At 25.2% G+C, this 27,801-nt stretch overlaps 3 protein-coding genes across 4 annotated transcripts; 2 read left to right on the forward strand and 1 right to left on the reverse strand.

Annotated features, from left to right (window-relative positions):
- Positions 1-1,272: 1,272 nt before the first annotated feature.
- Positions 1,273-3,772, forward strand: LOC102678002 (serine/threonine-protein kinase mos). The gene is made up of 4 exons (XM_006623286.2): positions 1,273-2,553; positions 2,624-2,814; positions 2,884-3,266; positions 3,325-3,772. The coding sequence occupies exons 1-4, from the start codon at positions 2,483-2,485 to the stop codon at positions 3,628-3,630; spliced, it is 951 nt and encodes a 316-aa protein (XP_006623349.1). The 5' UTR covers positions 1,273-2,482; the 3' UTR covers positions 3,631-3,772.
- LOC102677864 (U6 snRNA-associated Sm-like protein LSm5) lies at positions 3,375-4,405 on the reverse strand. Its single transcript, XM_006623285.2, has 3 exons — positions 4,193-4,405; positions 3,916-4,112; positions 3,375-3,778 (listed from the first exon to the last, which is right to left on the reverse strand). The coding sequence occupies exons 1-3, from the start codon at positions 4,236-4,238 to the stop codon at positions 3,746-3,748; spliced, it is 276 nt and encodes a 91-aa protein (XP_006623348.1). The 5' UTR covers positions 4,239-4,405; the 3' UTR covers positions 3,375-3,745.
- A 1,761-nt stretch (positions 4,406-6,166) lies between these two features.
- LOC102678137 (myosin-7B-like) lies at positions 6,167-25,616 on the forward strand. Of its 2 annotated transcripts, none has more exons than XM_006623287.2 (6): positions 6,167-7,999; positions 16,774-16,882; positions 23,120-23,452; positions 23,749-23,981; positions 24,492-24,803; positions 25,134-25,616. In XM_006623287.2, exons 1-6 carry the CDS (start codon positions 7,713-7,715, stop codon positions 25,357-25,359), a joined length of 1,500 nt encoding a protein of 499 aa, XP_006623350.1. In that variant the 5' UTR covers positions 6,167-7,712; the 3' UTR covers positions 25,360-25,616. The 2 variants fall into 2 exon arrangements, with proteins under 2 accessions (XP_006623350.1, XP_006623351.1); XM_006623288.2 differs by lacking the exon at positions 6,167-7,999 and adding an exon at positions 15,767-16,270.
- The last annotated feature ends 2,185 nt before the right edge of the window (positions 25,617-27,801 follow it).

Below are 27,801 nucleotides of genomic sequence, written 5' to 3' on the forward strand. Positions count from 1 at the left end.
TATTCTTATCATATATCAAAGCGATTCTATAATATTAGCGCAAATTCTTGAGAAAAGATCTCTATTTTCATGAAAGAGCAAATATGTATACCAATGAATTAAGAGAGGATAATGAATTAAGGACGTAGATAAGGGAAATAAATAAAAGGATTTTGATTCTCAACGGTGGTGTTAACTCGTTAAATTCGTAAAAATTATTTTGTACTACAAAATTTGTAAATAATCAATAATGACATTAGAACAAGATGAAATGAGAAAATGTATTTTATTGTGCATATATTGAATACATGTAGGTATTTGAATTATTACATTTTATTAAATTAAACATATATATATATATATATTAAAAGTTACTATTTGAATTTAACAAGAATTACAGACTGATTGAAATTATGATAATTTTTTCATAGAAAATAATTTATTATAATAAAAATAAAACAATATTCAATACCTACATTTTATCTGATATATTCATAATCAAAACTTAAAATTCGTTTCATCTATTTTCGATTTGATGGGATAAAAAGGTGCCTCTAGAGAACGGTGATGAACGACACATTGCTCAGGAAAAAATATAGGCGTAAAGGCACGAGATATGAGAGTGCCAAACGGTCATAAATTACAAAATGGTGCTGGTCCGTCTATATAGAGAAATAATGTAGACGAATTGAAAATTAAAAATCTTTTATAAGAAAATTGTCCGAATAGTTATCATTAGCTGTTCTCATCAATTAATATTATACATCTAGTTTCTTTGGGACCGTGTAACTCATTTAGTGCGAAGAATTACAATCATTTAGCAATATTCAATAAATGTGTGTTTTAACGTTATTTTCTTAGATGAAAATAATATTTTATAAATATCTCAAAATTGAACTTAAATTTTACAAAACTAAATAATAACAGATTTCATTATATTTTCGACATGTGTACTTAAAAGTAAAATTTATTATAAACGTCGATTATAAACTCATCTTTCTTTGAAATTATTCTACTTTTTTTAATAAAAATTTTCCATAAACGCTTTATTACATAAAAAAAACATCATATTCATAAATATAAGCCATTATATAAGACAACTCTTTAAATCAATCTAATTATTATAAGATTTAAAATTCAATAGTACGTTTTCATGCAATAAAAAATATTTACATGTTATTTATATTATATAAATTCGTATTCTTTTTTTTTCTAAAAATTATAATGTTATGATATAATGAAAAAATTCCTCAATTTGTAATATTCTCTTTTTATTGTTTTAAAGAATATTTAATTTTAAGAAAAAAAAATATATTTGAATGATAATAAAAAAGGTACTCCCAGATATATATTTAGAGAAGTACCTGATAAACAATAAAACCAAGAAAAAATAATTTTGGTTCGAATAATTTAAAAAAGTTTAAGCCATAATTACTTCAAACAGCGTTTATTTAAATTTATCATGATATACTTATTTAAAAATAATATATAAGCAAAATTAAAGAATATTGAAATAATCTTTTTTAAATGTTTAATTAATGTTTTATTTCTGTTATAAGAATAGATCAGTATTGATAACTATTTTACGATAACTATTAATTTTACAATAATAATTATTGTTCCAAATGTAAAACTTCACATTAAACAAGACCAAGATATATAATAATGATAATAATAATGTCATCGTATGTTAAATACGTGCAATAAAAAAGAAAATCATTAAAATGAATATTTTAGATGCTATTATGAAAGAGAAAAAACATTCTATTTTAATTGGTTAAAATATTTTGCTAATCCGCAAGAGTACTTTATTAAAAACTCAACTCTAATCCTAATATTTACATAAAGACAAAAATATAATCGCATTACTTATTATTACTTATTTATACAAAAATACAAAAGCTATGAATCGAGAATATTGTGCTGCATAATTGTGATAGAGGTCCAGAATTATTATAAGAACAAACGTTAGCAGTACTTATGAGCATATACTAAAGCATGAAGTTTTTAACACTGAATTTCATTAGATATATCTAATACATTAACATGTTATCATATACATACTACTGATATTACCTATATTGAAAGATTATCAAGATAAGTATGAATTGTTATGAGTTCATAAAAGAATTGTACATAATCTAGTTATCATACAGTATTAAAAAGTAATAATTAGTAATAGATTCTAGTAGATGATTTATGCCTTATATTAGACAAACAAATAAATATATTATTTCCTCTCTATTTTGTAACTTTTTAAAATTATATCCTTACAATACAAACATTTGTAATCATTATAATATTAACATTCTTATACTTTTGTGTTTATTCATTGTCATATGATTGGTGTTTACCTTTTTAATGTTTACTTAAAATTTCTAACATATACAAAGTAAAAAATATGTGTTTTCATTACGTTGTCCTTAAATATTAAGAAAGTATATATTCTTAAATATTAAGAAAGATAAAAAGATTGTTCTTATATAATATATGCAGTATAAAAATGGCTTCACCTCAAAAATTAGCAACCAAATTTTATAAAATTTCACCACAGATATTAAAAAATGATAAAAGGTAATGCAATAGTAAAATAATTTAATGCATAAATTAATTCATTTTAATTAATATTTATATATTATCATAGAATATACTTAAGTCCAAGAACTCCTATAAAAAATGTTTATAAAAATAATATTGGAACCAAAAACCAATTATCTCCTTTTAATATTGATACTCCTAACAGACAAAAAATATTAAAAGATGGTTTTCCTATTAAATGTGGCACATTTCTAGGAAGCGGCGGATTCGGTATTGTATATAAAGCTTTGTATAAAGGTAAAACAATTTTTTTAATGTTTTTTTTAATTTTAAATGTAGCATATTTAAATATTATATATTGAATAGGTGAACAAGTGGCAGCTAAAATGATACAAACAGAAAAATATTCTAATATGTTAAAGAGTGAAAAACATGCTTCTTTCCTAAGACATTCCAATATAGTAAAAGTGTTAATGATAGAACAAGGTGCTTCTTTGTCTTTAATAACAATGGAATTATGTGGCACTACCTTGCAAAATCGTCTAGATGAAGCAATATTAATTAAAAATGAAAGAATTTGTATATTAAGAAGTATTACTTGTGCTCTACAATTTTGTCATAATGCTGGTATTGTTCATGCGGATGTCAAACCTAAAAATATTTTAATGTCTAAAAATGGTCAACCAAAGCTTACTGATTTTGGTAGTTCAGTGCTAATAGGTGCACCAAATGAAATTGATAAATTTTATGTATGTTTCTATTATATAATATGATGTTTATTGCTTATTAAAAAGATTTTTTTCTTAGGGTACACCAGGATATATTGCTCCAGAAGTTATAAAACAAAATAGACCAACTCCTGCAGCAGATATTTATTCTTTAGGAATTGTAGCTTGGCAAATGTTATTTAGAAAATTACCATTTGCTGGATTGCATAGTCATACAATTATTTACCTTTCTGCAAAAGGGCATCGCCCTATAGATAATAATATTGATGATGAATTTAAAGGTACTTATAAAACATTATATAAACAAATGTGGTCACAAAATACTATTGAAAGGCCCACAACTAATGAAGTAATAACTAAAATTGATACATTAATTTCTTCTTAATGTTTATTTCAATTATTATCCTTAATTAATAGAAATTTTTATTATTCTATAGTAGATACGTATGAATTAATAATCAAATTTTGATTATATAACATATAATGAAAGAAATCATCTTTTACGTATCAGGCATTTCTCCACCAGGTACAAGCTGCAAAAATATTACAAATGATAATAAAAATATCACATAAAAGTTTACTGTATACATTTAACAAATTAATAAATAATTTGAATAATACTTATATTAAAGAAATTAATTTAAACTATTATTAAAAAAAAATTATTAACCATTGTGATATTGCTTCCATTAAGTAATATTTGATCAAGTTTGGTGACTCTTCTTCCTTCCGGTGTTGCTTCGCTTTCTGTCACATCTTCGAGTAACATATTTACGAAATCGTCAAAGCCTAACAAAGTGCCGACAATTTCTTTATCATTTTTCATAATAATATGTATCCGAGAACCAATACATTTGTCGACTAATTCTAAAATTTAATACAATGAAGTAATATTACGATCAAAAAAAGTAAGGTTAGAAATATAATGTAAACAAAACTTATCTTACCTAAAGGCAATAGGGTTGATGGATTTGTACTGACAGAACTGGTCATAATGAAAAAGATAGCAAGATATATTAATTAATTAAAAATAAAAATAATACAGCACAAATTATTCTTTATTTCATCGACAAATACTCGCTCTATAATGCGGTGCATAGAAACACCACCGGCACGCCATCTACGTGAAACAGATAGAACAATCAATGTCAAAATATTCATTGTCGTATATCACAGATTAAATATAAAATAGACTTATATATATTATTAAATATCTAATTCATTTTTTTCACCACAAATGATATATAATAGATCATGACATACAATGATAATATAATTTTCCATTAAAAAAATTTTTGTTTATTTTTTTATTTTTATTATTTGATGTTATTTATTTAATTTTTAATATTATAAGCCATTTGGATTATTTAAAACATTGAAAAAGATTGATATCATATAATATAAAGTAAAAACAAAATTTATTTAATCAATTTATTTCATTCTCAATAGTAAGAAAATTCAACGTTTCTCAAAGAGATGGAGTAACTAGTCAAAACAAATGAACAAATATAAACAAAGATAAATAATAGAAAAAAAATAAAAATAATGTAAAAATTGACAATCAATGTCATCTTTTGAATTGACAAAACAAAAAATTTTTTCAAAGATAGAGTAAATAATTGATTTTTGGTTCTATATTTTTAAAAATATTTAAGAAAAGACACTAAATCTCAATTCTTATTTTATTTTACCTTGTCTTTGAAGAGATGTTTTTAAAATTCAAAAGATAATACTGAAAATCAATTTTTAATCTATCTCTATTGTTTTCTATTTCCTTTTTTATTTATATAAATTTTATTTATAGTATTTTAAAGATAATGTCAAAAATATAAAAATATATATAAAATATATAATTTTTTTTCAACAATTTTTTCAATTCATTTATATTAATAGATATTAATAATAATCACTACTATTCTCTGTTTGACAATATGATTGATCTATACTATTTATCTCATAATTAATATCAGTTAATTAATAATTAATGACAACAATTACAATAGTCAATACATTAATGTTAATGTAAAATTAAATTTTAATTTCAGCTATTAAAATTATGTAAAAATTTAATATTTTCGAAATAGATAATATCATTCAAGAAGTATTACAAAGTATTACAAGTATAATAAATTATTTATCGATAAAATGTGACGAATTTGAGCAACTTTTCAAAAAATGGCGCTATATTTTTATAAATTATATTTTATATCATATATATATATTTTTTTTATCATATTATATATCATATGAATATTTTATATATATTTTTATATTTTTATATTTATATAATATTTCTGTATAATATATAATATTTTGTATAATATTATATATGTAAAAATATTTACGAAATATTAATATTTTTATTGCTATTTGATTCTACTAATATTAAATTACATTCAAAATACATTGAATTTTGAATATTTCAATAATCAAATTAATTTCCATCAAATTAATTAATCAAATTAAATTAAATTGCATCATTTTTAATTATATTAAAGCATATTAAATCTGAATTTTTTGTGCAATCGGTATTTCAAAACGTAAAACACAAAATTCTCTAATATAAAAAATTTATACTATGCTTGCTGTATAGTGATTACATAAGTTGAGTTAGACCAAAGATAATAATAAATCTATTATCTACATAGTCTATGCCAGTGTTCACTATGATCATATAAAGATACATTTATTTGTCATGTAACAGTTGCCATGTTGTTCTAGGAAGAAATATAGGGAAGTTACATACATAATTTTGCCAAACATGAAAGTCGGAAAAACAAGATTAAAATTTTGGACACTGGTTAAGGTAATATTATAATTGTGTAATATTAATTAGTTAAAAAATTTTGAACTCAATAAATAATCGTATTGTCATATCTTCATATTTTTACTAAATGATCTAATAATCTTATGTTTTGTTTTCATTATGGTGTAACATACTATATTCTATTGAACAATGCGTGTATTTATTTCACAAAAGCTAACCTACCTAATCATCATTGAAGTTGTTATATACAAAGTTATGAAAAAATAAAAAAATTCGATCCATATTATAATTTAAAATATTATATCTATTTATTATACGTTATGGTGTGTTTATTTCAATGGCGTTAGAAGAACAACAAAAAGAAAGCAGTGATTCCAAAAATGAAAATTATTTACCGGAAAGAAAGGGAGAAGGTTGAAGAATTTTACCTGTAACCCATTTGTATTAAAGGAACATTTTATTCAATGTCAACATATATCTACTGCGAACGCGCAAGAGCGCAGGTACACGTATATCCTTTCTCGCATGCCCCTTCCTTGCGAAAGGACAAAGCGGCTTCGGTTCCCGTTACGGCAGACTTCGGTTGTGGCTCGTTGAAGAAAGGCGGAACATCAGAAAAATGTGTGCGAAGAGTATGCTAAAGGAATATAAGAAATAAAATCGTGTGATGAGTGTCTTGTGTATTCTTATCGTTCAAAGTGGACAGTCCTAGGTACTGGTGTGAATCGCGTTCACCGCGCATGGTCTGTTGAGAAGAACCACCCTCCTTTTTCTAATTACTTTAATTACAAAGCGAGCCTATTTGGCGTGTGTATTCCGTGTCCCGTGTTTCTTGAGAGATATAAGTACAATAGAATTCATCATAGAATTCAATGGACGAAAATGGCGACTTGAATTTTATCAACAATTATACTCGTAAATTGTGCTTTGTGTATGACCGATTGAATAAGTTCTTTTTGCAATTATTAAAATATAAGTTCATCCACAATAAAGATCTTGTTTATTCTGTTAATGAACACGGTATTTTTCTAATGGTATTTTAATATTCTTAATTTATAAAAATATATTTAAATCAAAGACGATCAAAACAAAAAGAGTAAAAATAGTGATGAATTTAGTAATGTGTATTATCGTGCGAATAACGAATAGTTCATGCGGAGGTCCGTTACCTTTGCTATTTCGTGCGACGTTAATGCGTTCTTATTCTCATCAAAAATTAAGAAAGCGTATACCAATAATTTAACGGAGATTTTAATTGAATGTTATTATTTGCCGCAACAATTATGCCATCCTGTTTGAAAGATTATAAAAAAAAGTATTAAAGAGAAATCGTGCGCTAAGAAATATCAAGTGATGAACTAGAACGAAGAAGACGATAGGAATTCTGGTTCGTTGCAAAAGAAGAAGGAATCGGAAGACGTGTTCGTGGAAGTGGAAAAGGAACGCGAAGGTGCGACGAGGTAGAGAAAGAAGAGCGAAAGAGAGAAAATATCTCAGAGATGAAAATCAGTGGATCGTGATTCTCTAGGGAGTCGAATAAGAGGTAGTAAGAGGAGGCCAGCCCGAATGGGAGTAGCAAAGACTAGATCGTGGTCGGTTCCTTTGGGTTGTCGAGGTCGTGGCAACGAGGACGAAGGAAAAGAGGACGGCCGTCTAACCGGGTCGTGGAAAAATCGAGTATATAGTGATTCGGTGCAACGATGACAACGACAACTGGAAGGTACGGTGCTATGGAAATGAGACATTCAAGAAGCGAGGATCTACTCGGTGTGATTTCTGGCTCGCGATCTCCGAGTCCTAACGTGCCTCTGCCTAGTACCGCTTCCGAGGATGACCTTATCGCGGCCAGCGCCCTCCATGAGGCCACTGACACCACCATAAAACCAACGTGTCCCTTGTTGTCCTCGAGACCGGCCGGTTTTCCAGCAGATCGCATTGATCCTGAGGATTCTATTCGAGATATTGTCACCGAAAATGATCTCTACAGGTTCGTATGAAATTTTTTTTTCTTAAAATACTTAATGTAGTATTGCATCATTTGATTTTATGTATATAATCTCTATTGACATAAGTTTATATTCATTCTATTTATAACGAAATCATTGATTTTTATTATCAGTATTTATATTTTATCTTTTTTTGAAACTAATTTTATCAAATATTATCAATATTTATATTTTTATCTTTTCTTAAAACAAAAATCTCTTAATCCGATTACTTTAATCAAAAGATTATTTGTGAGCAAATTTTTTTGAAGTACAAATATGATAATAAAAAAATTTAAAAACAAAGAAATTGATAACAACGAATAGAATAAAAATGCATTATTTCTTGATAACTTATAATTTGTAATCGAATAATTTTAAAATCCATTATATTTTAAATTTATTAAAATATATTATAAATATACAAGAATATAAATTATATATTATAAATTTGTAATATTTTATATTATATTTTTTATTATTATATTTTGAAAAGATTGAAAAATTAATTGAATTCTATATTTTGTATATGTTCTTTTTTAAAAAGAACATTTAAAAATTCTACAAATTTTATCATTAGATTCTCATCTCACTAAATCCGTCACTAGATCGATTCAATTATATGCACATATATACTGTAAAATTATTTCTCTATCAAGAGATAAGGCAAAAGAGAGTTTACAAGATTAAAATATGTAATATGTATATCTACCTATATTTTTATACCTACCTATATTTATCTATATTTTTATCTCTTTTTCGATTAATTTCATAGATATCATTAAGAGTTTCTATACATAATTCATATATAATATGTTTACGTACGTAATACGTTTTTTGAATTTATACAATTATCAGTTCAAGTCATATGGATTTATTCGATCTGATTCTAATTTAATAAATATAAAAAAAATTGATATATTATGTATTTTTATGAAATTTTATGTTAAAATTTCTAAAAAAAATAAAATAAAAAAATTTTAAAAGATTGAACTCCCATTAAGAAAATTTCCATTCGAATATATTTTTGCAACGATGAATTTATCATCGTTTGAATTTTTCGTTAGAGCACACGAACTCGTATAGTACAAAAAAGAATAAAAAAAAAGAATCCGGTTTCCGGTTCGGTCGTCGCGTGTGTATAGCTCGATTTAAGTGACGAGTTGAATCATTGACGAACTATTCTAGTTGATTTGTAGACGTGCACGTGCAATGCGTATAGATACACAATCGCGTTTGAAAACGGAAAGCAAGGAGCGTTTCATTTTTTAATGAAGAAGGAGCGGCTTCCGTCCGTAAGGGCTTGAAGGCTCGTTCTCAATGAAAACAGTTTTGAAGGAAACTAGCAACGACTCCAGAAGCCAGCAGGCGTCCACTTAAAACGATTTAATCGGTGCAATTAATCAGCTCTCCTCGGTTTCAACAACTTCGGTAATTTTGTCGGTAATTAGAAATAACCACGCGCTTCTATTATTATCGTTACTTATAAAACAAAGTGAAACAATTAATCTCAAACACGAACATGGAATTCTTTTTTCTTTCTCCGTTAATTTTTTCTTTCTTATCGCTCGAAAGAAATTTATTTCTTTGAAAGATGACTGGAAACAGATATAGAATATATTTCATGTGTAATGCATGTTGAACGGTAAAAATACGAATCGCGAATGGGTTAAATATAACTTTCATTTTTGGCAACACGATGCTCCATGTTAAACTCCGATCATAGTCGCCGTTATTCAAATACTTTATGCGAAAGCATTACTACATTCTACTATCTACATTTTAGACATTCTACAAGTTAGAATGAATTAGAAATTATTTTAGCAGACTGATTAAACAATGTATTATTATCAAAATTCGAAATTTGTCAATATTTAATCTAACTTGTTAATATTGATTCAAACTATTCATGAATTAATTAAAATGTAGATTATAGAAATAATTTTTCTTGATTTAAATAGTTTAGCGTTAAATTCAAATTATTTTTAAATATTTTAAAACAAAGAAAAATAAAGATAAAGAAAAATAAGACAAAGAAATATATCAAATAATAATGTACTATTGTTATCAATTACTAATACAGACTAGGTTGATAAGATTAATTTTAATCAATAAAATCGAAGTATTGATTTGAAAAAATTCAAGTGATTTATATAAGATTAATTATTAAATAAAAATTAGTTCCATTATTGCACACGATAATACAAATTTTTTAAACAAAATCTTATCAACGTTAACATTTTTTATCAAGAATAATTTTTTTAACTTACAAACGAATGTCGCAAAAAATTTTCTATAATCGGTTTTCGTCAGATACAGATAAAAGGTTATGTTGAGCGGGAAATTTGAACGAAAGTGTACGCGACCTAATTCCCCACTTATTATTTCGCAGTGATAGCGACGACAATAGTTTTCGTCCAGCCTAAATAGGTATAATCCGATGCAATGTTCGGTAGTCATCGAATCAGAATCGAAATCAACGTGTTCCTCGATGCGTGACCATTGACTCGTGCCCGGTATCGAGCACCGTCGGCTCTCCAGCGATTGTGCAGAAAAGAACAGAGCTAAAGATAGCAATATATTTGAGAGCAGCTTCTTTGCCTCGTCCCGGTAGCCAATTCTTGGCTTTCCATCCATTATTATCTACCGTTCATCTCAATCGATTTTTAAAATATGATCAAGTTTCATACATAAACAGGATTCTGCGTGAGTCAATCAATAAGTAAGGTTAAGTTAGGTTAGGTAGTAGTATTATTCTTAGGTTATTCTTTGAAAAGAATATTTTTATCAGAAATAAGAAAACAAAAATTTATATTCAGATTATTTCTTATTTAGCATTTACAATTATTTATGATAAGAAGGAATTAATTTATGCATCTAATTCAATATTTTAATGTTGCATCCTTTAATTAGACATCCATATTAAAATAATTCCCAGTTATTTTCCTTCGTTCCAGAAAACGCACGATGATGTGTTTCGATGATGAAAATATGCTGGAAATAATTTATGTCCTCAAGAATTTTATATGGCATATATTTTCAACTTGGACGCATTTATTATACGACATTTTTATGTTAATAATATATTGTAATATAAGATTGATTGATATAATAGCTTAATTTATTATACATTATATGTTAACGATTGCATCCATAGAATTATCTAATAATAATTATATATTTTTTAGAACAGAAATTAATATATTTTTTCCTGTATTTTTTTTTTTGATTATATAGCAAAATTTAGATTATATTATAAAACGAATTGTCTAGAATCTATTGATTGATCAGATTATATATAGAATTTATTCTTCTTTCAAACGAAGAGCTTTCTATTTCTAATATTCATAAGAAATTTTTCACTCAAATTATTATTCTGTATATGTATATATATATTACAGCTGAGTGAATCCTATAAGTTAATCTAATAATCTATTTAACTTATATTGAAATATATCAGGAATACTAGATGTATTATAAAATTACGGCAAAATATTGAATGTCATCTGATCTATGAATCTAATCTTGATGCTTAGAATGAAAGAAGTATCATATGGTCTCTATTTAGATTTCTGAAATATTTGATGACATTTATTTCATATATACAACTCGTTTTCGAAACATATATTAGCTTCTACTCATTGAAAAAAAAAATTAATAAAATTCTTCGCAATTTTTTTTTATTTTTTTATTTCGGGGAAAAATATATATAAAATGTTAATATGATTATTTTTATTTTATTCTTATAGAAATACATATATATATAATTACTTAAAATGTTGTAAGAAAAACACGTATATCATGAAAATGTATGATTCTATTTAGAGGAACGAGACTAACTATGAAGTCTTGACGAGTAATGATCGGAAAATAATTCCGCTTCGCTATTATATTTCTCTCGTTGAACTGAGCAATATTATAGCACCGACTGTTCGAGATATCCGGTTAAAATACGGGAAATTATTTGTATAATAACATGCAGAATGAATCTGTATTGAAAAATATAGTAAGGGCTGATTCTACGTGAAAAAATAAATCGTAATAAAGATAGAATAAAATTTTTTCATTTGAGATTTTATTTTGTAAATCGAGTTCGAAAAATTTTTAAATATAAATGAAATTAATTATTTTACAATTAAATATAAATAAATTGTCGATAGAAAATAATTCTACATGTGAAAATAAGAAAAAAAAATATAAAATAAACTTTTTTTATTTAGAAATTAGTTTTCGAAATAATTGAATTTGAAAATTTATCGTTTATATTGTGAAGTACAATATAGCCAGATAAAGCTGGGAAAAACCCAAATATCCTTTGGCACTAACAGGTCATAATATTTTTTTTTCATTCCTTTCACTCAATGGAGCTTTGAAAATGCGTTGAAGAAAAGGAAAATCAAGGATATAATATAAAGAGAGAATATCTTCATTTTTACAAACTCGATTTCTTGATTATTTAATCTCGATTTTTTCAGAAAAATAGATTTAAAATAAAATTTTATTTTATATTTTTTATCAAAGTATTATCTATTCAATAGTTTATTCGTATCTAATCGGGAATTAATCAATCTTATTTGAAAAATTTTCTCGATTTATTCGAAAATAAAATCTCGAATAAATTCTATTTTATATTTTTAACTTATTTTTTCACATAGAATCATGAATTTCTTACCATATTTATATATGTGTTCTGATTCACCTTATATAGATTTATTAACTAATTAAATAAATATATATTTCAAATAGACAATTGGAATAGTTTTCACAATATTATTCTAGAGATCTAATCTGTGTGGAAAGCTATTTTTTTACGAAGACACATTAAGATTTGATATCGCAATTTATTTTTTTTTAAATTAAAAAAAATTGCTTAAAAATAAATTTTATAATAATTGAAAACAAATCAATGAAATCATTAAATTTTGCAATCGACATCAATTCTATGCTATTATCAATATTTTTTCAATATAGTTCAGTAATTTAGATTAGATTTTATTCTCTTTGTTCTTGTTAATTTTATAAAAAGATAACTTAGAAATCATATGTATCAGACTTATTTATTTTTCAAAATTCCATTTGAAAATTAAATTCATCACGTTAAAAATATAATAATAAAAAATTTAAAAAAAAAGAAAAATAAATTTCACTCTGAACCTAGTAATAATAGATTTGTTGATAACGTTAGTAAACTCATATTTTATAATTAAATATTAGGATAATATAATATAAAATACAGGACGTTTTTAAAATTCTGATACAATCATAAAAGAAATAATTTATGATTTAAAAATAAATTATGATTTTGATTATTAAATGATTAAAAATAATCAGCTAATATAAGATAATTTTATAATTTTAATAAAAATTTTTTTATAGTTTGGAACTCCAAGCAATATTTTATCACAATAAAACTAATTAAAGAATTTCTTTCTAATCATTTATATTCATTTTTATTTTTCAAGATACATATCTTAAAGGCAAAAGATAAATAATTATATATGTAAAAATTTCATTATTTGATTTTTTAGATTCTTAATGGATTTCGTTAAAATACGCATTTAATATGTAAAAAAACCGTCTTTCAAATAAGAACCGAAAACAAACGGGAACAGAAACATGTCTTCACTTTCCTTTGCGCGTATATCGTGTTCGATCTCTCGAAGAAAAAAGTGCACATAGATCGAGATAGGAAAAGAAACTAACGCACCCTTTTGTGGTTACCGCGCCATCTTTGGACGCGTCGATATTCAACATCGTTAGCCCTTTCACTGGAATACTCAAGTTAGAAAGCTGTCTGAAAACCGTCATTCTACAAACGGTACGAATCGTTGCTTACGATAAATGCCAGCTTAATTCGTATTACCAATTTCTCTACTGATGAACGATTCGATTTATGAACGAATTGTGATGTGAATATTTATCGATCCAAGTTCCTACTTTATCTACAGGAACATTAGTCCGTGAACAATATGCATAATTTTCAATTTCGGTAGACCTTGACAAAACAGTGTGCCGATAATAATATAGATATATTTCAACGTTTTTTCGTATTTCGTATTCTTCTATGAACTGTATATAAGTCATCGTACTGTAAATTAAATTACGAAAATTAAATTTACGATTGTATAATAATAAAACATAATTGAAGTATAGAAATTATGAAGATTCTAAATTGAAATATGGAGTAATATTGATCAATGAAATTCATTCTGAAATATTCATATAGTATTTAATTCATTCAAAAATAACATATAATAGATAAATTCTTTTTTATTCACTATGTTTTTCTATATAATTTGATAAAATATAAAAGGAATTTCTTTTTGAAAAATTTTATCTCATTTTTATATCTTTAGTTGACATTTATGCTAGAAAAGTGTAAGTTTAGTCTACTAATTCTATAACTTCTATCACTATACATAGAAATAAAAATTTGATATCTAGAATAACATAAGATTAATTTCGTTTGTTTATTAACACGCGATTCTATATGATATTATTTTTAGATATAAAATCTTAAAATAAATTATATGGATTTTTATCAATGTATTGAATTTAAATGAAATTTATTTTATCGTTTCCTGATCACAGATAAAGTATAATAGTTACTTTCTCTAAAATTATTTCTAGTAATATATATTATATACTAGAATAAACATATTATTTTATGATTTTAATCATTACAAGAAATGATATCAATTTCAAATAAATAAAAAATAATTTGTCATTTTACAGTTCTCATGAAATAAATAGTAAAAAATTTAAACAATAAAAGATAAGAAATTTAAGTGAAATTTATATTAAAGTACAAAATACAATATTTTGTAATTGCAAACTACTAAATTAGGCCTAATAATTGAAATTATTATTCATCTTTACTATTAGAAAAACCTCTTTTAACATCTCTCTGAATTTCTTGATGCACAAAAAATATAATTCAATGCTTAAATATCTATGAAAAAATGCTAACATTTATTTATTTTTAATTTTTTTTAATGAAAAAAAAATTTATTTATACTTTTAATTGAAATAATATCAAATAATAATACATATAATTTGAATATTAATTTGATGATTGAAATATTTTTTTTTATCTATTAATATTAGAATTATTAATTATAATCATTACATATTAAATATATACGCTGTAATACAATATTATACACTAAGTAAAAGTGACTAATCTCTTAAAATAATATTATGCAATATCTAAATAATTAGATATTATAATTATATTTTTATCTGAATAAAAATATAATATTAACATTAATCAAAAATGCTTATGTATCTTTAATACAAAATCAAAAATCTGAAATTAGTCAATTTTAATTGATTTGATAATTCTAGTATTAAATAAATAAATATAATTCAAATTATATTATATTTGATTTTATTTTAATTACAAATATCTCAAAGATATCTTGATAAAAATTTTATTAAAGAAAAGATCAAGAAAATAAAAAAAAATTTGGTTTTCAAATCTTTTTTTTTTTTTTTACTCTTTCATTTACATAGAATCTCTGTCTAATTTTTATTTATAATTTTAAAAAAGCAAAATTTCTTAATATCTCTATTCTACTTAATTCTTTTATACGTGAGAACATCATTATCATTATACCATGTCAATATTCTTAATCAAGTATAGATTATTGATAATTAGATCGTCTCCTTAAATATTAATTTACATATTGCGCGAACAATGTTGCGCGAGTATTCAATTGATTGCACACAGGCTCGATGATTCAGGATCAGCTTTCCAATCGGTGCAGAAGCAACGCAAGCCTCGAAGATCGAAAAGAGTAGGAGAGTAGAAACTCGGTGAATCGTATCGCATTCATTCTTCTAGCCCGTCTAGAATTACATCGAGATAAGTTTCGCACGATAGAGGAGATTCTGTCCAAAAGCGTGACGGGCGGACTGATTCTTGAGGAACAGAGACTGTTTAACTGATGAGCAAACCCGGAAGACGATCGAAGATCGCTGTTGGATCCCAAAGTAGGCGCACAACGCGTTTATCGGGGAATCGTGAAAGCGAAAGTCTCGGAGAGAATGCACGATGCGATGTAACGGTGACGCGAGTGTCAGTGAGTGAACCCAGTCGAAGAGAAAAAGAGCCGGAGAGAGGAAGTTTTTGGTGCAAGACAACGGATTATATAGGGAATTAAGAAGAAGAGAGAAGAGAGAAAGAAAAAGGGAAAGAGAAATCAGTCGAACTATCTCGAAAGAATTCGTGGCAGTCGCTGGGCCTAGTCAGGACACATCATGACCGAAAGGTCGTTTTTTACCTTCTCGGTGTTATGTTGTCGCGAATATTGTTCGCTTACTTAGCCTCGCGTGGGACTCGAGCAAATTTCCGGTTTCCAAACGGCGGATCTCTCTAACGAGAGATCGCGTTGATGAAGAATCCAGCTCAAATTGATAGGAAAATGGGATTGTTGCGCGTCTGGTGATAAAAATACGAGATAAGGAATTGTAATTGTTGTCTCAGGAATTGTCTGTGAATTATCTCGCCTCTTAATTGCGATTTGAATCTTTCCTATTATAGTGATGACTATAATAATATTTGGGATTGTTCGATCGCGTGAAAAATCTCGCGGAATTTAAACATTGTCGAGAAATATTCGTTAGAAATAAATGAAAATGATATTACGAAAAGATGTCATGTGATCGTATTATTATAAGTTTCTTATTTTTTTTCTCAGGATTTCGTCTTTAAACTTTCAATAGTATTATTGTTATTATGGAATTAATACACAATGTTACTTTCTATTTTCAGATTTGTCTTGTTCAAGCGTCATTATGATAAGTACGTCGCTCTGGCAACTAAATACGAGGAGGCTAAAGGTGTCGCTTACTACTTGGAAGAACGTTACCATGAAGTGAAGGTATGTACAAAATAAACACAAAAGTTAATATACAAAATTGAGATTTATTTATAAGTTATTAATAAGTAACTTTTATTTATTTTGGTCTTTAGTATCAATTTTCCAAAAATGTTCTGTGAATATATTAACATTATTTATATCTATACAATATGTGTTAAAAATAAATAAATTCAACTCGATTTGCATTTAATTCGACTTTCTAAATAAACGTATTCACTTGAATAGTAAATATCATATTATAAAAATCAATTATGAAATAAAATACAATGAATTCGAAATTACTTATAAGAATCGATGTTAATATCATAATGATTAGTTTAAGCGTAGTTTTCATTAAAAATTTATTTCTTCTTGTTCGTAGAAAATTATAACAATTTGAATATTTGAAAAGTAAAAAGATATCAATTGAGATTGAATTATATTAATTCAAATTAAAATATATTGAATATTAATAGACTATATTAATAGTAGTCATACGGCGCTAGTGTCGCCTTGTTAAATTTTCAAAGACATAATCCTTTATTCATATGATCTAATATACATGGAAATTCAAATTCTATATTTAAAATTCAAAATGCATAGTTGTTGTCAAAAAAAAGAATAAAAATTAATTAAGTTTTTATTAAATATGTATTTATAAATTAATAGACGTTATTTTATTTTTGATAGAGCAAAATGAAAAATAATTTATTATCATGATTCAATTTATTGTAGAAACTCATTTTCAAATTAAACGTACTTTAAACATATATAATCATTGAGTTTGATCAAACGTGACGAAGAAAATCTGTGGATCGTTTTCCCTATCATGTAAAGAAAGCGTGTAGCGTAATTTACGTCAGTGTTTCGTAAACTCGAATCGAGATTATCAGTGGATTACCGGAATGTAGAAAAGTCAGCATATGTCTGTAATTTTATGATTCAGATCTCGATGGAAAAAAATAAGAATATCTTTTCACAATTATTATATATAGTTATATAATATTTAATTATTATATAATTATAATCAGGATTAATATAAAATTGCAAATGAATTTTGAAAGTCTCCCAAATACAAATAAAACGCAAAGTAATTTTTATAAGAGCTGCGTAACAACAAGCAATTAAATCGTCGAGATGGATAACAAAGATCCAAGTCCTTCCGCGATCTTGTTAGTCCGCTTGATGGTATCTGGGCTCTGGGGAGTTAGCGCCGCGAGTGAAATCAACTTGCTCTCGCCTGTTGCAATATTATCCGTAAAAATGTGCGAGAGAAAACGGACTCTTTCTACGGGTTATTCATTATCTAAAAGAAATGTATCGATAAGATGCCACTCCCATTGTAAACTAGAGGAGAAACTTTTCGATTTCTATTTCTCTTGAAAGAGACACACTTTTATTAAATTAAAAAAAATTTTTTTTTTTTTATTGATTTATTTATCATCGAATATTTCGAATTTTTATAAAAAAATTTTAAAAATTAACGAAATTGTTTGAAAAGTTATATTAATTAATATAGATTATTAATACAAATATTATGTATATTTACATGGAATATTAATTGAAATTGATTTTTAATAATATAATATACAATCGATAATAATCTAATCGATTTTAAAGGCATTTTTCGTGAAATTCAGAAATTTGATATACATACATACAACTAATAGAATTATTTTTATTTTTATTTTGTCGTTATTTTTTAATTTTTTTATTTAATAAAAAAAATCACAATTTACATATGTAAAAAGCAAAAAGTTTTGATATAGTATAATTTAAATAATATTTCATTCTTCTTCAAATCGACTATACGAATTATATAGTCATGTCAACGTGATAATGCACGTATGTTTGCATTTTATTCATGCGCACAAAAATTTACTTATTATATTCGTATACTTAGCTTTGATATCTAAAAATTTAAAAAATAATTTTTCAAGTTAAAATACGAAAATCAATAATTAAAAAAATAAAATCGAAAACATCATTCTTTTATTCTTCATTCTTGTCTAGTTTGATTTAAAAATTTTTTCAATATCTAAATTTTAAATATCTATAACCAAATATCTCGTATAAGTTTGGCAATTTTTTTATATAATATACACATAATTTATCGTTCCATCGTAATAAAGAAAAATTAATTTAATTTATCAAATAGGTTTTTTAAGTTAATAATTTTTTGAAAAATTGTATGTACGTTCTATATTTTTAAAATTCATTCTTTGAATAAATATCTGTTATCCGCGTGAAGGTTGTTGAAATTTTTATTAACTTAACTCGCAGACATTTCTTTTTTTATTCTCATATCACGTTCAAATATCGCTGAGAAAGAAGTTCTTATGTACGATAGTCATGAGTTAAAAACCGTATACAGTACAGCTCGACGCGTTTCATTCTTTACACGTTCTACAATTCTGTTGGAATAACCAATTCCATTCAAACATCGTAACCGTAAACCTTGACAGACAAAATTTCTCATGTCGAGTGAATCTATTTGACGTTTCTTTAGTATCAATGTACATTCCTTATGAAGAAATTTGACATCAACAAAAGTTCCACCATTGAAACATTATACTTGGAAAACAATTGAGAAAAAAGAAGGGCAAAGATAGGACATTCCATTTTTGTAAAACGTTTTCTCTCGTTTTATACTGGATTTGTTTCTCGATATATTTTGACATCCAATTAACCGTTTTATATATATAATGGCGAGATACTTAACTAGTACGACAAGATTTAATTTGACTCTCAAGATTTGACCCAGTTCGAAAGAAACAAGCGGAATGTAGGCTTCACCCAACTAAATATGTATATAAGTGCAATTACATCGGTTCTAAAAAAAAGTTGCCAAGGAACAATGATCTTAACCACTTGAATACAATGCCCGAAACGAATATTCCAATGAAAATGATGTCGAAGATTAACCTAACCTAATTTAATTCTAAGATTTGAATAAGATATCTGAAAAGATATAAAAATATATGCGTTTATTAAAATTTATTGGCTATAAAATTTTAAATCTTAGATTTACAGTAATACCCTAAAATATCGATGCGCTAAAAATCCATAAAGCAGGTAATAATTTCCAAAAATATTGCATTTGACTATGTTTATTGAAATTTAAGTTCCTCGATAAGAAAAGATAATAAATATATATGTATATGTAATAGATCAAAAGTGGTAGAATATTCAATTACAAAAATTTAAATTTTTCCATTTTATTTTTTTAAAAATGTCAATAAATTGATAAGATTTTATTCCTCATAAAAATAAGTTCAAACATAATAAATCAGATAACTTTCTAAAGTTTATTTATTATTAAGATATTTAAAATGATTATTGAAAAAAAAAATAGATATCCATTATATTTCTTATCGTATTTAGATAATTTTTATCGAGAAAACTTTTATTGACATTATTTTTAAAATGAATTTAATCTTATGAAATTATAGAAATTTAAATTTGTGCTTTGTACAAACTTGACCGTTGTTGTTGTTCTACTTATAATTATTTATATATTTTATTAAGTATACTTTCATTATATTTACTCACTATTTTTATGAATAAATTTAAGATATGTTGAATTATAATATGTATTGATTACTGGAAATAGTAAATTACTGCCATTTAAATTAATTTTCTACGGATGATTACGAAAAATTTTACTATAAAAAAATAATTTTTAAATTGCCTGTAATTTTTTTGAATTTGAATTTTTTGAATTGTAATTTTATTACATCGTCAAAAAATTAAAAATAAATTAATTATAAGAATTAAAAATAATGTGAAAAAGAAATTTAATAAATTAATAAAGAAAAGGAAATTTATAAAGTTTTTGAGAAAAGAGGTCTAGGAAAAAATGTAGGTGGTTAATAGTATAGCGGAGGTGTAAGCTGCAAGAAGGCCATATAGTTGGATTTCGCCCGTGGGCGTTGGTTTCCCCTTGGCCTTCCAATGGACGCGCGGCCACTTGTATGTCTGCTTATCCTACTGTTCGCCGCGAAGAATTTACCGTGGTCATCGTCGGAGAAACAAAACCGCAGAAACAAAATCTAGCGGTTTCAAGAGAATGGTAAAAAGTTCAGAGGGGAGAAGAAATGTTTTTACATTTCGTTATTCTGCTTTTCCTTCTGCGGTTTCGCATCTCGTCTTTCAACAGTCTCCTCGAGCTGATCACTAACACTCTCTTTTTCCCTCTTGACTTTCTTTCTTCTTTTACTCGGTTTTTCTTGTCTCTTTCCTCATTCCCACCTAATTTTGTTGAAGGACAGAAAGAGTGCTTTTGAAACAACTTGTTCCAAATTATTTTGAACTAGTGATGGGAACTAGTGGATGATGGGAAGTATATAGCAAATAGATTTAAATATGAACAAATTTTGTAAAAATCAAGAAATATTGTTACTTTCTATGTTAGATAGATTCTTAGACTCTACATCCTTTAGTTTTAGAAGTTTTTCGTTATTTTTTTTTTTTTTTATTTCAATGGATATGAGGATTCCTAACCTATAAATCAATCAAATATTATTGTTAAATAATTACAAATGAAAAAATTAAAATAAAATTGTAGAAATTCTGTTTATTGTATAAAAATAAATATTGAATAAGAATTCAATAGTATATTTTTAATTTCTGATAATTATATTTATAAGAAGTTCCACATTTATGTATGTATTTCAACATCGAAATATATTTATGACAAATGAATTATATTCTATGAATAATATTTGAACTTTATGAAAAATTATTTCTATTGAATTTGGACTCAGACTTGTAATATGCATATCGAACTTGATTCCGTCATTATTCGTAATATAACGTTCATTAACCTCGTACCATCGAGAGTCTAGCTTGCCCATCTAACCTGACCTACAATCTGGCATCTAGTGCGGCACTAGATGCGATCAAGTCGCAGCGACATCATTCTTCCTTGTTCGATTAGTGATTTTTTTCGATTGAATAGGCATAAAATTGTAATATTTCGTGACAAATTAGTATACAGATAGTATGCAGATAGATAACGTAAAAAATCGATGATTTATGATTAATAGCACTTATGCAATCGATAATATAAAGATACATTTAAGAATACAATATATAGAGAACATGACAGAATAGATTTGCGAACGCTATGCCACATTACGCAGTCATTCATGTTCATTCTATAAATATTTTTTCTTAGTATTTATGTATAGATATTATAATGTATAGAGATTGTTACGTCGTAAGATGTTATTTAAATGATTTATATTAATAATGCAAATTAATATTTATATATTTATATAATTAATATTTATATATAGTTCTTAATCAACATTAATCAAAATTATAAAATTATAACATTTTAGCAATTTTATGATGTTTAATAGATTTTTAATAAAAAATTATTATGATTACTATTATTATTATTACAATTTTGATTAGTAGCTTTATAATTTTAATATTTTTTTAATAATCAAAAGTATTCTACGATTTCAAAAAAATCTAAAAAATAAAAATACTAGAATAAATATATATATCTTTTTTGTAAAGTAAATATAAATAAATGTATATCATTGAAATTGTAAAATTTTGATTCGATAATATAATTATATTGATGGTATTTGCATGCAACTGTCTGTAAATGCAACGGAAGCATCCAAAAGCAATGACCATGAAATCAAATGCAGTACTGGAAATATTCTGTTCCATTCTCTTTTTTAATTAGGTCTATCTTCTTAACGTTTCCTATAGATATACATTTCACATTTTAGATTGATAATCATTATCTTTAAAGCCGTTTGTTGATAATATCTTCCAAAATTGTCCATTTTATTCGATTACAAACGAAAAAAAAAAAAAAAATAAGGAAGAAAAGAATGAAAATGAGCTTTTAATGAATTTGAAAAATTCTTGCCGAAACTAATGTTTTAATTCTTACATAATGAATCAGTCAATCAAAAAGCAGATACAAGATTTATTTAGATCCAAAAGAAGAAATTATTATTTCTATTATTGAAAATGAATTTATCAATTAAATTATTATTTTTTTCTATCTATGAATTTTCAATTTTTAATAATAATTCTGTACTCTATATTTATTCAATAAAAATTAATAAATTATTATTATTATCTAATAAATATTTATTTAACTGAAGCTTATTTATTCGGTGAAAGTTAATAAAATTATATTATAAATATAATTATATAAATATTAAATTATAATAAAACTAATATTATTAATAACGATTGTATGTGAATACGGGTTTAACTGGATTTTAGGCAGAGAGAGATAAATTGGAAGAAACCAGGCGATCGTTGGAGAAGCGATTGGAGGGTTGCGAGGCGGAACTCCGAGGTAAAGAGGACGAACTATTTCTACAACTGGAACGTAGTCTTCGTCTGGAAGAAGAAGTAGAGAGAGCTAAGACAGAACGGGATAATTGCATAGCTGCCAGGGATCGGTTGGAGAAACAACGCGAAGTTACATTGCGACGTCTACAAATGCAACTAGCACAAAATGAGATCACGAGACAAACTCTTGAACGGGCTCGGCAGGATGTTGTCAGACAGGCCACTGTTATTCGTGCTGAACGAGATGCTCTTGAAAGAGAGGTGATAATAATTTGATAAACAAATATATATTGCTCTCCTTAATTAAAATTTATTATCTATATGTGTTTCAAAAAACAATTGATAAGTTTTTAAGCTATAAGTAATAAGCAATAACAAATAAAATAGCTTTTTAACTTTATTTAAAAAGTAAAAGATAAACTTTAAATATAGCAATGTATCTTAAAAAATGAAAAAATAAATAGATAGAATAGTTAATTAAAGAGAGCAAAGTATCCATTTCAATAAATATGATGAAATCAATAATTTTACTTATATATTATATCTTATATCTATAGAATGAAGTTTTAAAAGAAAAATTGCGCATAGAACAAGGAGAATTGGGAGAGGAAATACGTAGACGAGACGAAGGTGTTGCAGCATTGACTCGAGAAACTATGACATTGAGACATGCAGCGAGACATCTTCGTGCAGCAACAATACATGCCACATCTTGCCGCCGTCGTCGACGGTGCTCTGTCTGTTTGTATGCGAGACGCACTTTTGCTGAGGTCGATGATTATCGCGACGAGTAAGTAACTCATAGTTAGGAGAAATGTATTAATTCCTAACACACTATATGTACGTACTACGTATTATAATTTTAATACGTGAAATCCATAAAAAAAGGATGTAAACATATATATATATATTTTTAATCTTGTTTTTATGTTACATACAATAAATTATTTATATTAAGTATTAAAGTATTCTAATTAAAAAATGACAAACATATATTTAATATACAATATATTTAATATTTAATAAACAAATATTTATGCTTTTAAAGTAAATTTCAAAATTTTTTATTTTGAAATTATACTTTTATAATAATAATAAAGAACGAATTTGTTGTAATTTAAAAATAAATAGAATATATGACATATGTTTATATAAATTTTATTATTAATTTTATATATTAAATCAATTCTTAATGAATTGATATGCTATAGAATACATAATCTATAATAATATAGTTAATGAAGAGAATAATATAGTTAGAAATCAAAAATGATTTATCTATTATTTGCATAAATTTCAGTGGAAATCTTTTCAAGTGCCTTCAAGCGCCGCTACAGGATCTACGTACCTGGTTGCGACCCAGCACGTCTGCAACAACATCGCGTGGACAGAGAACTATTTCAGTGTTAGCCGATCAAGAAATAGGTTTCATTGATGATTCCAGTGTTGATAGCAGTGCCGGTGGAAGTAATGGCAGCAATAGCAGTACAACTAGTAGTAATAGTGCATCCGATGACGAAGCATATCCAAGTACTCCTGTTGCTGAAATATCACTTTCATCGGCTAATTCAAGTGTTCCAGCTACGGCTAGAGCCTTTTCATCCGATTCAGGGTTAGTGATAGGGTTTTTAAGTTTATATATTTTTTAATAATCCAAAATTTAAATGCTTTGCATATGACTTGCATATATTTATATAAAATTTGTATTTGTATCTTATTTATTTATATCTATATTGATCATTACTATTCAATATATTGAATTTTAACTGGGATGTTAACAACTTCAATTAAAATAAATATTAAAATAAAAAGATGTTCATAAATTTTTGATAATCACATTAATAAAAATTATAATTATTGGGAGATATTTGATTTTTTTTTATTTCTATCAATAAAATCAATTGACAGAATATTGTTTATAATAAATTTGTATGTTTTTTAGGTTTTCTTCGGAAATCGGAGATCGAAGATCACGATGTTATGAAAATGGCGGTAGTAGCACCAGCAGTAGCAGCGGAAAAAGCAGAAAAATTAGTGAATCGCTTAGTTGCAGTGAACCGGATGAGCAAAGTACAACAGGACTTACTCGGTCAAGATGGACCTCCTCGTTTCGTAAATTACTTGGACGGAAACCGAAGACCAAGTCCACATCCGACCGCTCCTCATGAAGAGCTTAAGACTGAGAAAAGCACAGTCATTGTGTTCGAAACACATAGTGCAAAATCATAAAATTTAGTGCTCCCGCCTTTTTTCGGTTGCGTCGTTGATTTATCGATATTGTTCGCTTGATCGGTAAAACATTCCAAATGAGTCCATTTAAGAATTAAAAGAAACAATTCGATACTGCCCGAATATTGATAATAATGCAATCCTGGTTTTCTTCATATTAATAATATCGAATTAAAAGCGCGTTAACAATCACAGATATCGAATTGTATCATTATAGAAATTTATCCTCGCAATTGATCACAACGATCATTTTACTAGTAATTTACTTTTTCATATTTAATATGAAATATTTTGGCTAATGTCTCGATTATTAATACTCGCGACATTATGTAGGAATTGAAATTAAAATAAATTATTAATGATTAATCGATTTATTGTTAATTAAAAAGGAGACTGTGTTAATGATTAAATTGGACATAAGAAATTTATAAATATCTTATTTCTAATTGGATAATGAATGATGTTATTATTTATGATGTATTTTATTGTTCTTATATTGTTATTGTTAAAATGATTATTCTACTAGCCAAAGAAATATAAATATATATAGAATATCCTACCAATTTTTCCTGCCAAACTATAACATGTTATATAAGCAAAAATAAGAAAAAAATGTTAATATATACATGTTATACAAACATTTTAGTCATAAAAGTTATAACAAAAATATAATATAAATATAATAATACGAATTTGTTCTTTCTTCTAAATAAAATGAAAATATCTTATCGATATTAATTTAATTTAATTATACAAATATGTTTATATAAATACCATTTCTAATTTTTTAACTCAATCTTTAACTAACTTTAAACTTGTAAATAGATTGAATAAATATTGATCATTATTCTTATATTGTATAAAAGAAAGAACAAATCCATTATATTTTTGTAACTTTTAAATAAAATTTATATTTATACAACTTTTTATTTCTTATTTTTGTTCATAAAACATATTATGGAGGAAAAAATCTGGGACACTCTGTATACACGAATATCAATTGCAGTTTGATTCGATATATTATAGAAATACAAATATTGAAATTTTTACTTTTTACTTTTAGTATCTAATGAAATGTTGAAAATATTTATAGCAAAACATCATTCATAAAATTAAATTCAAAATTTTTTTGTATGCAATAGTATATATATATATATATATTAAAACCAAATAGATAATGTCAACTGATCTTCTTTTACAGGATATCATATAACTTATACATGATAGAAAACTTTAATTCAAGTAGATTGGAATTAATAATATATAAGCGTATCTAAGAATATATTATCAATAATACATTATGAAATATGCAAAAACTTCATATCCAGGGTAAAAAAGTTCTCTTGAAAATTTTACTTAATCTAATTATTAATTCAATTATAATTATTAGGTTCCTTTTCAAATTTTATTCATAATTCATAAGAAATTATCGCAAATTTTATATATATTTTTTATATTGTATTTGTAAATTTTAATTTTAATAGATTTTTGTAAATTCACAAAACAATTATGAAAGTATTTATGATTCGATATTAAATTAATGTAAAAATTAAAATTTAAAACAAATCAAACAATAAATATCTATTTAATAATTAAATTGAATGAATTTTCCATAAAGATAATGAAAATATTTAAAATTAATTTATCTAAAATTATATAATTTATTACAATTTTTTATTATTTTTTATTTCTAATTTCTTAAAATTTTTGCATTAATTATTAATATTATTGATTTTAATTAATTTGAATTATATATTATATCTCAAGTACAAATATAATTAAGAATGCAAAAAGTAAGATCTAAAAACATTTTATAAAATTAAATCCATTACTTTCGAATAAGAATAGCAACAATAAATTAATTATTATTATCTTTTAGCTCATTTTAATTTTTAATTGATTTTTCTAAAATATTACCTCTGCTCTTTTTTCAGGAATTCATACACTTCTATGTAATTTGCTAAATTTTTATCTATTTTGTATGTAAATATTCAAAAGTATCATAAGGTGCATGAGAATTATTTTAAATATTTAAAATTGTTTTCTTTGGATTGGTAAATCATAATAATTATTAATTGGTTTTTTAATTATAATATGTTCCTTAATCCTTAAGTAATTTTTTAATACAACATATATATATATATATATATATTATGAATTTATGAATATATTATGAATTTTTTACTATCTGACTTTTATTTTTTTTTAAATTTTTATGGAAATATAAATTCAAAAAATAGAATGTTGAAAAATCAAAAATTTAAAGTCTCTTAAATATAGATTTAATTGATTAATTTTGAAGATTATAATTTGATTGGTTAAAATATTTAGAGATAGAGTAATTTTAATTGATTTTTAAATATTATAATTAAGAATATATA

This window comes from Apis dorsata, unplaced genomic scaffold (genome assembly GCF_000469605.1).
Source record: "Apis dorsata unplaced genomic scaffold, Apis dorsata 1.3 scaffold_877, whole genome shotgun sequence".
In the NCBI taxonomy this organism is placed as follows: domain Eukaryota; kingdom Metazoa; phylum Arthropoda; class Insecta; order Hymenoptera; family Apidae; genus Apis; species Apis dorsata.